Source organism: Triplophysa rosa, linkage group LG3 (assembly GCF_024868665.1).
Source record: "Triplophysa rosa linkage group LG3, Trosa_1v2, whole genome shotgun sequence".
In the NCBI taxonomy this organism is placed as follows: Eukaryota; Metazoa; Chordata; class Actinopteri; order Cypriniformes; family Nemacheilidae; genus Triplophysa; species Triplophysa rosa.
The window spans coordinates 15,083,583-15,098,573 of record NC_079892.1 but is presented as its reverse complement, the minus strand read 5'-3'; the positions used below and the strand labels follow the sequence as shown (position 1 = coordinate 15,098,573).

Genomic DNA, 14,991 nt, shown 5'->3' with positions numbered 1-14,991 from the left:
TCATTTTTGTTGGACTCTTTAGGTTTGAGAGGTCCTCAGTGTCACAGTTGATTTATCATAACTCAGAGGAGCTCTGTGAGACCGCAAGTCCTGCAGTGTGTCATGAAGGCTTCAGCAACACCGATGTGGGAAACTCTTCAGAGGAAAACATGAAGATCATGAGGTTGGTTTTCCTCACTTTTATTCCAAGAATGCAAGCTGTTTTTCTTCAATGAGATTTTAATGATGCATGCCAAGGAACATATTAATGGGATAGTTCACCCCGAAATGAAAATTCTGTCATCATTTATTCACCTTCATGTCATTTCAAACCTGTATGATGCAGAACACAAAAGAAGATATTATGAATAATGTTGGTAACCGAATAACGGCGGTTCCCATTCACTTGCATTCATTTTGTGTCTATACAATAGGAGTGATTGGGTGCCGCTGCTGTTTCTTCTTCAAAATATCTTATTTCGTGTTATGCAAAAGACAGTCATACAGGTTTGAAATGACAAGAGGTGAGTAAATGATGACAGAATTTTCCTCTTTGAGTGAACTATCATTTTAATATTTGCTCCCTCTTGCCATTTACTTAAAGGGATACTACACCCAAAAATGAAAATTCTGTCATCATTTACTCACTTTCAAGTTGTTCCAAACATGTAAATGTATTTGTTCTGCTAAGAGCAAAAGAAGGTATTTGAAGAATGTGGGAAACCAAACAGTTGTGGAGTACCATGTTCAGAAGAGCAACACAATTTTGGATCAACTCGAGGGTGAGCAAATGACAGAATCTTCATTTTTGGGTGAGCTGCCCCTTTAACATTGCATCAGCGACAGACACTATAAGGAAACCTTTCACTTTGAGGGATGAAGCCTTGTTAAATAACGCCAGTGCACAGTATATAATGTGCTGCTTGGATGAATATTTCTTCTTCACTGCAGTCAAGAAAGTGTTGCATTTCAATGCCGAAGACGCTCTACAGAGGAAAACGCTCCCTTGCAGTGCTTCAGCGATTTGAGGATTACTACCGAGAAAGAAGAAAAGAAGGTTGGGGTGGCACATAAGGAGTGTTGTTCCTGCAAGGGACCAATCCAGATCTCTGACAGTCACAATGACTGCATTATCTGTCTGGGCCTTGCTCATGCAGAGGCAGCGCTGTCTGATTCTGACTGCCCTCACTGCGAGGATATGACAGTCAGAGTCCTCCACTCCCGTCACACTATTGCAAAATGCATGACTTTGACACATTTGCTTCCTCCTTCCGTCGCTGTCGAGCCGCGGAGTAAGAAGCCGTGTCATCTGGAGAACAAGTTCTCGCCTGCCCATTGCACGCGTGCCTTGAATTCTCCAGAATCCCCCGTTGTCTTTACAAAGCCCTGTCTTTACACCTCCTCTTGTGTCAGTGATATTGTCTCCTTCGGAGCGTCGGAGGATAGCTTGGAGGATGACGTCGGATCTGCGGCAGCATCAGACAAGGAAGACTGGTTAGATCCACCCGCCGATGATGCGGTTCGTTCGCTGGCCCAGAGCAAGTCATCTTTTGAGACAGCGGATCAGGTGCTGCTCCGCATTCTGACAAAAACAGTTGAGGATCTCGGCCTGGAGTGGTCTGTCCTCGCCGAACCTGTTAAGAGCCATCATGATGAGTGGTGTCGTCCTAGCAGGCCTGTCCTTCAGAGGCCTGCTCCATTCTTTCCTGAGGTTCACGAGGAGCTTTCTAAAAGCTGGAAATCTCCACATTCGGCCCGTATTGTGACTTCTGGCACCGAGGTGTTTAGGAAGGTGGACGGCATGGATATTTGGGGCTATGAGAAGCTTCCACCGATTGAGGGAGCCATCGCCAACCATCTTTGCCCTGCCAGGTCCGGTGTTAAGTCCGCTGCAACGCTTCCTTCCAAGCCTTGCCGGACTACGGCTCGCATGGCAGACAAAGCTTTTATGGCTGCGGGACAGGCAGCATCCACCCTCCACACGATGGCGGTGTTGCAGGTTTACCAAGCAAAGACGTTAAGGGACTTGGATGAGGGAGGACTAGACTCAGAGGTCTTCAAAGAGCTTCGGAGTGCAACTGACTTTGCACTCCGGGCTATCAAGACAATGGCACAGGGTATTGGTCGTTCAATGGGCAGCCTTGTTGTGCTCAACCGTCATCTATGGCTCACCCTCACAGAGCTTAAGGACGCTGAGAGGAGGGCACTTTTGGATGCTCCAGTTTGTGCTACTGGCCTCTTTGGTGATGCCGTAGACACATTCTTGGATCAGTTTCTGGAGGCTGATAAACAGTCTGAGGCTATGAGCCACATTCTTCCGAGGGGTGCCGCAGCCTCGTCTACCACACACTCTCGTTCTTCTTTCTCACGGCGTCCCAAGAAGCAGCGCTCGGTGAAACAGCCCTCCGACCAGGCATGAAGGTTAGAGGTTAATGGGCACAGAAGTCAACGTTTGTTCTCTTCGAGGACCAGCTGTCCTCTCCATTCTGCGGTTGCGGGGGAGGAGTTTGTTGTCTTTATGTTTAAAATGCATTTTCTCTAATAAAGATGAAGAAAATATACACAAAAGATCATCAATATCTTTTTTCTCTGGCTTCATAACGCCTGTCTTTTACATGTGACATACTAGAAACACTACTCTTACCTGAATTAAAGGAGTCATGATACGGTTTCATGGTTTCAATACTGTGTAGTAGGGATGTTCATTTTGACTATTTAACCATTAACCAAAAATACAAATTTTGACCGATTAATACCATCAGTTAAACGGGTTACTTAATTAAATAAAAACTAGCCAAGCTTTAGATTGAGGTAGGTCAGCTATTTTTATTTGACGAAAAAACTTAATTACGGAAAAAATCGGTTCTTCTGTGTTTTCGTTTTGTCATAATTTGTTAATTATTTAAGTATTTAATTATTTTTTGCATGTTTATTTTATATTAGTTTTTCCCCATTGTCCAATACGCTGCAGGTTTGTGAAAATTTGATAATGTGTGAATCCAGGTTCTGTTGTTGATCTATTCTGTATGCTGCTGTTTGGACGTTAAAATAAATCTATGAAAAAATTGTTTGTATTTTTAATGGGTCACAGACACTCTTCAACTGTAGCCTTCTCTCTCATTTTGAAGTCTGTGTCCTCCGGAGGTCGCATTAGAAGGCATATGCGGCCGATAGATGCGATCTCCGGAAAGCGCAGGCTTTGAAATGTGACGCAGCATACATTTTTATTTAATGCCAATTTAATTTTAAAATCTTGTCAGTTAACAGTTAAATGTTCAGATAAAGATTGTTGGTTGTTGTTTAGGAAAATTAACCGAATTGAGCATCCCTACTGTGTAGTGTTATATACTGTAGCTATTTGTGAAACCGCTCTGAGTGAAAGTTGAGATTAACCGACGCGATCTATGTGTTAACATGCACAGCTTTCTGAGATTCTCATTTCATTATTTGATCTGACGCAGTTTTTATTACTGTATTTAACTGGTCCGAGGCGAACTGATGATCGGTCCCGTCCTGAAAGTTGCCAGTTATGTTAAGGGTCATGCTTACACCACATGCTTGAAGTATTCAACCAATCACAACGCACTGGTCATCTGGCCAATCAGAGCACACTTCGCGTTTCAAAACTATGAGCTTATAGGAGTTTTTAGAAAGGCAAGGCAGAAAGTATTTGTTTACGAGGTTTAGCGGCATCTAGTGGTGAGGTTGCAAACTGCAACCAACAATTCATTCCACCCCTCCCTTTCAAACTACTACGGTGGCTGACACAGGTCATGTATGTTGTCACATTTTCGTTTCTTTGCCGAAGGAGATAACGTATTTACGAAACGCGCTCTGTAGAGCAGTTTGTCTATTTAGGGCTACTGTAGAAACAACATGTCGAATTCCATGTAAGGGGACCCGCGGTGTATGTAGATAGAAATAGCTCATTCTAAGGTAAAAAAAACATTTGCTTCATTATGCAAGGTCTTTATACACCTCTGAAGACATAGCTATATATATTATATTGCACTTCTGTCAACATATCCTCCAAAAAATTACACACACTGGACCCACATTTTATTGCACCAAATCCACAAAATAATGATTGTAAACTTGAAGTATATGGTTTATAATTTAAGATGTCAGATTAGTGTTGTGAGAGTAATGGTTTTGGTCCAATTTGAACAGTCTGACAGCATTGCTTTCTACGCTTGTGTATTTGGCCGCAATCGCAGCTTTTCATTCACATATCAGCTGTTTCTATTAATCTATTTTAATGCACATTTTAGAATATCACATAAAAATGCTGAATGTAAATACCAAGATGTTCTAAAAAATTCACATAAACGCTTTTGCACTTGATTGAGTATGGAAGTATTTCAATGCCATTAGTCTTTGAAGCAAAAAGCATGTTGAATTACCACTAATCAAAAATAAAGCTGTTGCATTACCAGTTCTTGCATTTTTAGAGTCTGCAATTCAATATGGTTGTATATTTAAGCTGTGAATATTTCAAATTGAAACATTTCACGCACAATTTCACCGTTAAAAAGTTCAATAATCAAAATTCGCCTTTTAAATTTCACTTAAAAATTTCAATTTGTTATAAAATACAACCTTTAATTTTCGACAGACAATTTTCAGTCCATATTATTTCGGTTTAAAAATTCGCTTCCACAAATTCAGTGGTTCAAATTCGACTTGAAATTCAAAGTTTCACATCCGGGAATCCCAGGAGAAGCAATAGAGCGCCGATTCCGCCAATGCATGATCTCTACCTGCTGCCTGACCGCTTCACCAGCAGGTGGTGCAAGTCGCTTCTGACGAAGACCAAAGCAAGAAATGCAGATACTTTTTATATGTTTGCAGCACAGTCCACTCATCTGCTCGATTAAGTGAATTTATTTGATCTCATAGATCTCTTCTTATGCATCATCAACATCAGAAATTTTAGGTTTCCTGCTCTGGCTCGAAGGAATTAAGTTATTTTTTACTTCAGCACATCGTGTTCACATAAATACTATGCATCATCAGCATTTACAGGACATGTATTGTGTTTGAAGCGGTCAAATAACTGAGATCTCAACTAGGAGCTTATTGACCCGTACTCTCCCATGTGCTTCTGTTTATATGAAGTAGCTGCAATCTCAATAAACATTCTTTTTATTTTCCTTGCGTGATCTTGTTTTAATTTGAGACTCTCAGAAAATGCTGGATGTTGTGGAATTGTGGAAACGTTCGTTTGTTAATACGAGACAGAAAAACTGATATTTTAGCCAAGCGAACTTCTTGAGCAGGCCAGATAAAATAGACCAGATAAAAATAGTCAGCACTTTCTTTAGAACCCGACTAGACCCGAAACGTCTTGTGCAGCCTGCAGCCAAGCAAGATACCTCACGGCGTTATGGATCTATACGCGCAAAGATAAAAACTTTTGTTGCATGCTGTGTGCGTTTCCCAATAATGTGCCACACACGAACATGCGAGTATGACTACACGCTAATTGCTTGAGTTGCTGTCTGTTCATTAAATGCTAAAATGTCAATCACTCACGGTATATTAACCTAATTATGTCTTGTAAAGTTTGGCGTAACACATATTTGTTGTTTACCTAACCATAAAATGTAATTAATTTGTGTCTTTCGGGGCGATTGGTAAAAGCACATTCATTATAAATTACCAGAGACCCGATGCCATATCGGACACGACCTGTGCCCAAGGCATATTTTGTCAATGTTTTAGACCCGAAGCCGCTGGGACACACGAGGACCTCTCTAACATACACCTCAACGCAAGTCAGTTTGCATGGCCGAGCAGTGAAAAATATATTTAATTACTGGTCAGAAAACAATATGAGTGCTCCATGGCAATATACACAACTATCTGTAGATGTTGCTGTTTGGCAACATCTACAGATGTTATAATAATTTTTAATCTATATGCTCACATAATAAGTCAACATATTGTTAAATTTATGCATTTTAAATCACAGAAATACACTGAAACCACGTTGGAGAAACACGTAATGTACGTGTCTAAAATGTATGTGTACAGTTCAGTTAAATTATCAAATTTACCCTCTTTAAACTTACGCTAAACATTTAGCTGAATATCCACAACATGTATGGTGGCATGGTGGAACAAAAACGTTATAAGCTTGCAAGATTTGCTAAGGGCCTACTATGCCCCTTTAGCGTCCACGGACCACGCCATCACGGGCGGTGTACCATGCTAAAACGCTTAATGTTGCTTAATCTTCAGACCAGATGATTAGTATAGCCTATACCTTTTTAATAACCGTAGGCTACAGAAATGCGGAAGAGCCCTAAATATGAATGCAAAAAGCACAAAATGACACAATGAGAATTTTAGCATGTCCCCCCGTATTTCTCACATAATACCAGAACTAGGTATAGGTGTCTTTATTGTTGCAGTATTTCAGTTTGTTTTTTTATTCATTCGTTCATACAATAGGTTATAATTGGCTTTATTTTGTTTGCGTTCTCAGATTTCAGATGAAAAGTATAGGCATAATTATTTCCATTGATATTTCTCTTTTAAGTGGTGTAGTTATTCCTTTGTTTAAGTTACATTTATATCCTACATTTACTAAATATTTTACAATTACGTTTTTAAGAAAAGACTGTTATTTATATTGTAGATTATTTTACGTTCTGATGAAAAATTGTTCATGGCTTGTTCTTACATCTGTTTTCATTACTATTTCAGTTAGCCTACTACTATTGTCTGTTTAAAATGTATAATTATTGCTATTTTTCCTATTTAGTTTTAAACCGAAATAAAATGTTTTATTTGAATTTAAATGTTAAGTTTATTGTGATGGTGTTATGTAACTAATGTAATGATTTAAAAACTTGTTGTCTTGTTTTCTGGCACATTTAATCAGATACCATTGCATGTGTCATTCAAATAGCTTCATGCAATTAGCTTATTTTATTCAAACACAGTATGATTCAGTAATTGACTGTAACATACAATTTTCTCATCCTCGAAACTCAAACCATTATTTGATGACTTAAGATCGTGCTTATCAAAAGCACGATTTTATGTTTGCATTTGGCGAGCTACAGAAATTATATTTTGCGTGCATATGATACGCATGTGTTTTGCGTGCACTTTTTATGTACATACCGACTTAACCCACACCATACCAGGGGGTAATCATATGCACGTAAAAAGTAATGAATGCGTATAAATAGCAAGCCAAATACAAACATAAACTCTTACTATAGATAGGCAGTACTAGTAGATCGGGTAGGATATTTAAATAATTAAATTAATATTATAAATGTATGAATAGTCCACTGATTCCAGGCCACCTGGAATTGTCCCCGTGCTCCATGTCCGTTCCAGGGCTGATAGTGGTGAGCTAAGCTGCCAGTACAAGAAACAATTATTTTTTTCTTGATGATGCATAAGAGATCTATGAGATCAAATAAATTCACTTAATCGAGCAGATGAGTGGACTGTGCTGCAAACATATAAAAAGTATCTGCATTTCTTGCTTTGGTCTTCGTCAGAAGCGACTTGCACCACCTGCTGGTGAAGCGGTCAGGCAGCAGGTAGAGATCATGCATTGGCGGAATCGGTGCTCTATTGCTTCTCCTGGGATTCCCGGATGTGAAACTTTGAATTTCAAGTCGAATTTGAACCACTGAATTTGTGGAAGCGAATTTTTAAACCGAAATAATATGGACTGAAAATTGTCTGTCGAAAATTAAAGGTTGTATTTTATAACAACTTGAATTTTTTAAGTGAAATTTAAAAGGCGAATTTTGATTATTGAACTATTTAACGGTGAAATTGTGCGTGAAATGTTTCAATTTGAAATATTCACAGCTTAAATATACAACCATATTGAATTGCAGACTCTAAAAATGCAAGCACTGGTAATGCAACAGCTTTATTTTTGATTAGTGGTAATTCAACATGCTTTTTTGCTTCAAAGACTAACGGCATTGAAATACTTCCATAATTGAGTCACATACATTGTTTTATCCAATAAAAAGAAATGGTAACACTTTACAATAAGGCACTATTAGTTAACATTAGTAAATGCATTAGCTAACAATGAACGATTTATTCCAGCATTTATTAATCCTTGTCAATGTTAGTTCATGTCAATACAGTTATTCATGTTAGTTCATGGGACGTTAACTAATGTTAACAGTGACAACGTTTGATTTTAATAATGTATTAGTAAATGCTAAAATAATTAATAAATGCTGTATAAGTATTGTCCATTGTTAATTAATGTTAGCCAATGCATTAACTAATTGTAAACAAATAGCACCTTATTGTAAAGTGTTACCAAAGAAATACATTAAAATTATGATGAAAACACATTTACCGAATAAATTTCTTGATGCGCGTCAAAAAAGTTGTGACTGCTATAATGGACAGCATAATTGGACTAACCCGCGTTCCGATCACGTGCAGCATATGAAATGTTTCGAAACGCTTTAGCCAAAATTTGTTATAAAAAGTTCAATATTACATCCTATAATTTAGTCAACTGCGTTGCTAAAGAGCAGTCATCCACCCACGAAAGCTTTGCTTATTGTGTTGTGTTTCGTATTTTTTTTAGCCTTTGGCAACACTTTAGTATGGAAAACACATTCAGTATTAACTATGCACTTTTCTCCGGTAAACCTTTATTTACTGCTAATGGATACTTTGTAAGGTACTTGTTGTAGTGTTTAGGTTTAGTGATTTTTGTCATGTTGCCTAGCAGTCATTGACTTTTACTCTGGCTTATGGGTACCATTTTTGTTTTTTAGCCCCTCTGACCTGAACGGATACTCATCTTCAAACCAATCCAGACCAACCAGTCCTGAAACAGGCACGTTCACTCAGATTCAGTTCACAAAGTTTGATGCGAATTAGTTCATTGTTAAGAACGCTTGAAGTAATGCTTGTTTTTGGCCACGTAGATGATCATCTAAATAACGCCGAAGTCCTGAATGTCAAGAAACTACAGACTGCTGACACACCAAAACACTTGAATAAACCTGCCATTGTCTCATTCCAGCCATTCAGGTGAGTTATACAGTATATGGACATTATTGTTTGGTCATTTTAAAGGGGTCATATGACATGGCTAAATCGAATATTACCGTTTGTTTTAGATGTAATGCAATGTGTATACACGATTTAAGGTTCAAAAACGCTGTATTCTCCACATACCGTGCATGTTTGTATCTCCTCTTTGCCCCGCCTCTCTGAGACGCGCAGACTTTTAACAAAGCTCATCGTTCTGAAAGCGAGGTGTGCTATGATTGGCCAGTTAACCAGTGCGTAGTGATTGGTCGAATACTGCAAGCGTGTGACGGAAATGTGACGCCTCTTACCATATTTAGAACATCAGGTTCCAACGCAATTGTACTGACAGGTACGCCCACCTTACTTGCGTATACATTTGGGCGGTCTTAGTCAAATCATACCACCAACTGACGTAGATTTGTGGGGGTGTGGTTACACGAGGCGTTTCAGGCAGGTCTGGGTGAGCATTCGCTTTTAGATAGAATACATCTTTTGTTCCGACACTTTAATTTTTGCAATTTTACTTGTCTAATACATGCATGGGCAACTTATAACACACCAAAGACACGTCTTCGCGCCATATGACCCCTTTAAGGTAAATTTAGTGTACTTCTTTTCATATGTTAATCTGCATCTGTTTAGTTTTCACCCACAGATCAAATGGTTTCAGAAAGGCCAGTTCATCACTGTCAATGTTAAACTCATCAGTCCAGTGATGCAGAAGTGTGAATTTTCCTCCGACACGGTCATTTACAGGTCAGCTTCAAATACACTTATAAAACATATACTGTAAATGTTAAAATGCTGTTGCATTTACATAACAGGTTGCAACGATGACTAAGACTGGAATATTGTGAACATAGTCAATCGTTTAGCTGTGACTATATTTACAATATTAACATACTGTAGTTTCTAACATGTAAGCATTGATTTTTTATCCGTGCACTTTATTCAGAATCGTAAGAATGTGTGATTGTATTTAATGCATGGAACAATTTGGATGTTTCAGTGGGTACGTGAATGAGCGTCATTACTTTGCGAAGTTTGAGCTGTTCAGTGACATCATCGCGGAGGAGTGCACATGGGAAATGAGGTGTAACGAGCCTGTGATGAAGCTAAGGAAGAAGGAGAACAAAGACTGGAGAACTCTTCTTAAACTCAAGGCATCATTTCTCTCTGTTTGAGACAAAAACCACTCGTGCATTCAGTGCAAAAATCTGCTTTATCATAGCTCAAATATATATACTGTATGTATGTAGTCATGGTCATGTCTCTCTGAAGATATTTGTTCAATGTTTTTCCCTCTGCAGAGTGCGTTTGTTAGCTACGAGTTTGACCACATCGATGACGCTGTAGTTCCTACAGTAAACGGTGAGAGCCAAATGTGTAAATGCTGTATTTAGAGGAATAGTTCACTCCAATATGAAAATCCATGTTTTTCCTGTACGATTTGTACTTAAACAGTTTGAAACGATACCGTTATTGATGATCACATGGTTGTGTGTCTTTCCCAATAGGGCATTTGTTCTTGGCGGAGGCGGGTGAGGAGGGAGATTACGTCAGCTCCAGTGAGTGCTCCAGTGACAGTGATTGAAAAGAACGGATGCCAAATACAAAACTGCTTCTGGAAAAGGCGTTCTGGGTAACACTTTACAATAAGGTTTGATTTGTTAACATCGGATTGCTATTCATTATGAAATAACAATAAACTGCATTTCTTAATCCTAGTTCATATTAATTTCACCATTAACTAAGATGAATCAATGCTGTGGAGATCTGTTGCTCACCGTTCATGTTAACTAATGCATTAACTTATGTTATTACATGTAACTTTATTGTGAAGTGTTACCTGGTTCTGGTTAAAATTGGTTAATGCAGTAGGTATCATGAACTAATAATGAACGATTTTTACAGCTTTGAAGGGATACTCCACCCAAAAATGACATTTCTGGCATGAATTACTCACCCCCTAGTCAATGATGCCTCAGAATTGTCAGTTGCTAGCATTCTTCCAAGTATCTTTTATTGTGTTCAGCCGAACAAAGAAATGTATACAGGTTTGGAACAACTACATGTGAATAATTTATGACAGAATTTTCATTATTGGGTGAACTGACCCTTTAATCTTGGTTAATAGTGACTTATAAATGTTTAACATGTTCAAATTAAATTCAATGTTAATCATATATGGGGAAATGAACATTAACCAACATTAATATGTGCTGTTAAAGTATTGTTCATTGCTAGTTAGTGTTTAAGAATTGTTTGAATTGAATGTGCATTGCCTATACTCTGCCACTTGACTGACAAGTTACCAGTAATATTTCTTTTTTTTAAATATAATTATTATTATTATTATTTATAATTTTTGTTTTAGTTCATGGTTACCAGTCTTGTGGGTGCTATAGGTTTAGTGTTACTAAGTTACTTTAAATTCTTGATATTTGTCTGTTTTAAAATGTTGTCTGACAGCTTCATTATAAGATCTTGTTTTCTCACTTCACACCACTTGCTGTGTGGTCATGGTGTGAAGAAAAACCTGTTTAAGTCTGCTTACGTTTGTATTGAATAAGAGTGACTTACATTAATTTATTTCATTTATTCAAAAACTGTTACACACTTGAATAAATTGCAGTTTACCATTTTCAAAGCATTAAAATGGCACGAAGCATAATATTTGTTTGCTTTCATTCAGGTTCAATACAGAAGGATTAACAGCAATATTTTAGACATTTTTAGCAGTATGTAAACGGTACATTTGTGGTAATGATGAAAGGTCATGTTTATTGGCTAAAATACAAGTTTGTAAGTTCACTGTTTTGAAGGTATTTACACGGGAATATAATATTGGTTAATGAACCTAGTTTGTGGTTTAATATTTATTTTAATATCTAGCTGTTCATTATTATTTTCTTTACAATGAGATACAAGTTGATTGTTTTTGAGGTAGTTATTGCATGTCACAGATGCTGAATAGAGCTGCCTGTGAAACTTACTGAAACTGCTACTTTATTTTTTAAGTTTGTCTAAACTTGTATTTTAATTCATTCTATTTTTACTTCATCCTATGTCTACATTTGCCTACATTTCTCGTCTTTTCCTCCAAACAAACAGGGTTCATTACTTCAAGGTGTGATTGCACTAAATGGCCTTAAGCAATTTCCTGAATAGGCAGGTTTAAGACAGAAGTGGTGTCTAATTTGTCAGGGTGTAATTGTTCAACAATAATTTTCGTTTATCAAAAATGTTTATATGCGTTAATCATTACGTTGTTCAAATCTTCGCTGCTGAGACCATGAAAGCGGAGGTAACGTTAGGCATCTATGACACGTGATACCTGTTATTATTGTCAGCGCTAAGCGAATAAACGAATCACATTTTTCTGTGTGGGGTCGTTTCACGCATGAGGTGTGTCTGAATTCGCCCTCTATCTAGTGGTGGGCGATACTGTAAAATTTAGTATCGATCCGATACCAAGTACAAACCCGATTCCAAAAAAGTTGGGACACTGTACAAATTGTGAATAAAAAAGGAATGCAATAATTTACGAATCTAATAAACTTATATTTTATTCACAATAGAATATAGATAACATATCAAATGTTGAAAGTCAGACATTTTGAAATGTCATGCCAAATATTGGCTCATTTTGGATTTCATGAGAGCTACACATTCCAAAAAAGTTGGGACAGGTAGCAATAAGAGGCCGGAAAAGTTAAATGTACATATAAGGAACAGCTGGAGGACCAATTTGCAACTTATTAGGTCAATTGGCAACATGATTGGGTATAAAAAGAGCCTCTCAGAGTGGCAGTGTCTCTCAGAAGTCAAGATGGGCAGAGGATCACCAATTCCCCCAATGCTGCGGCGAAAAATAGTGGAGCAATATCAGAAAGGAGTTTCTCAGAGAAAAATTGCAAAGAGTTTGAAGTTATCATCATCTACAGTGCATAATATCATCCAAAGATTCAGAGAATCTGGAACAATCTCTGTGCGTAAGGGTCAAGGCCGGAAAACCATACTGGATGCCCGTGATCTTCGGGCCCTTAGACGGCACTGCATCACATACAGGAATGCTACTGTAATGGAAATCACAACATGGGCTCAGGAATACTTCCAGAAAACATTGTCGGTGAACACAATCCACCGTGCCATTCGCCGTTGCCGGCTAAAACTCTATAGGTCAAAAAAGAAGCCATATCTAAACATGATCCAGAAGCGCAGGCGTTTTCTCTGGGCCAAGGCTCATTTAAAATGGACTGTGGCAAAGTGGAAAACTGTTCTGTGGTCAGACGAATCAAAATTTGAAGTTCTTTTTGGAAAACTGGGACGCCATGTCATCCGGACTAAAGAGGACAAGGACAACCCAAGTTGTTATCAGCGCTCAGTTCAGAAGCCTGCATCTCTGATGGTATGGGGTTGCATGAGTGCGTGTGGCATGGGCAGCTTACACATCTGGAAAGGCACCATCAATGCTGAAAGGTATATCCAAGTTCTAGAACAACATATGCTCCCATCCAGACGTCGTCTCTTTCAGGGAAGACCTTGCATTTTCCAACATGACAATGCCAGACCACATACTGCATCAATTACAACATCATGGCTGCGTAGAAGAAGGATCCGGGTACTGAAATGGCCAGCCTGCAGTCCAGATCTTTCACCCATAGAAAACATTTGGCGCATCATAAAGAGGAAGATGCAACAAAGAAGACCTAAGACAGTCGAGCAACTAGAAGCCTGTATTAGACAAGAATGGGACAACATTCCTATTCCTAAACTTGAGCAACTTGTCTCCTCAGTCCCCAGACGTTTGCAGACTGTTATAAAAAGAAGAGGGGATGCCACACAGTGGTAAACATGGCCTTGTCCCAACTTTTTTGAGATGTGTTGATGCCATGAAATTTAAAATCAACTTGTTTTTCCCTTAAAATGATACATTTTCTCAGTTTAAACATTTGATATGTCATCTATGTTGTATTCTGAATAAAATATTGAAATTTGAAACTTCCACATCATTGCATTCTGTTTTTATTCACAATTTGTACAGTGTCCCAACTTTTTTGTAATCGGGTTTGTAAATGCAGGGCCAGTATTGCTGATTTCGATACCGATACCAATACTTTTAACTTTTAAAAAGCATTCACTTGAACTTACATTTACTTCCCTGTAAATGAAATGTCATGATTTATCAGATGAATGCATCATTAATATGCTAAATCTGAATACATTTTCATGACCACTAAAATATTTTGTGATTTGTGCTCTTAATGTGCCTGTAGGCTAATTAATCATGTAGATGTTAAAACACTGGACATTATTTAAACCAAATAAATCTGAAAGTGCACACAATTATTTAAGCACTTTATTTACTTTGTGTCTCAAACAATAAAGTACTTTCGATCTTTGGCTTTTTACCCCCAAAGGCCCACTGCCATACATCGCATTTCGCAGTGTTTTTATTCGCCGAGGTGAAAAAACTTCACATGATGCTCCTTTTATTTTCGCCGGCTGCAGCAGCGTCTGCGTGCTTGCGCTTGGCGCTGCTGAGTCACGTGATAGCGGACTACAAAACACAGCAGGGCAGGGAGGAGCAACGTGTGCAAACTGTATGTATGGGAAATAGTTTTTCTTCATTATACAATTATTAGCTACATTAGTAAATAAATAAAATCAGTAGTAAAATTAGTATCGATATTTTTATGTTAGGATCGATCCTTTTCGATACAACCTCAGTATCGAAACTTCAGGATCAATCTGCCCACCACTACCTCTATCTCCTAGTGCACTATATCGGGTGTCCGCCATTTTGTAGCGTTGTCCGAATTCTGAGTATAAACTTTAGTATATGACTTTTTGAGAATAAACAGATTAAATGAATGTTATATACAGCAGTGTTTAAACGTAATACATGTAATAGTAAATAAACGTGGAAAACATTTGTTTTGTTCTATTTATTACAAACTGATA

General features: G+C 38.0%; 1 protein-coding gene across 1 annotated transcript in view; it reads left to right on the top strand.

Moving 5' to 3' along the window:
• The window catches only part of tdrd12 (tudor domain containing 12), a 41,480-nt gene extending 30,143 nt beyond the window's left edge, over window positions 1-11,337 (top strand). The window contains exons 29-35 of the mRNA XM_057330033.1: window positions 23-163; window positions 8,763-8,824; window positions 8,916-9,021; window positions 9,667-9,780; window positions 10,034-10,187; window positions 10,335-10,395; window positions 10,542-11,337. Coding sequence (XP_057186016.1) covers window positions 23-163; window positions 8,763-8,824; window positions 8,916-9,021; window positions 9,667-9,780; window positions 10,034-10,187; window positions 10,335-10,395; window positions 10,542-10,618 — 715 coding nt within the window. The 3' untranslated portion in view covers window positions 10,619-11,337. The remainder of the gene's footprint in view (window positions 1-22; window positions 164-8,762; window positions 8,825-8,915; window positions 9,022-9,666; window positions 9,781-10,033; window positions 10,188-10,334; window positions 10,396-10,541) is intronic.
• The last annotated feature ends 3,654 nt before the right edge of the window (window positions 11,338-14,991 follow it).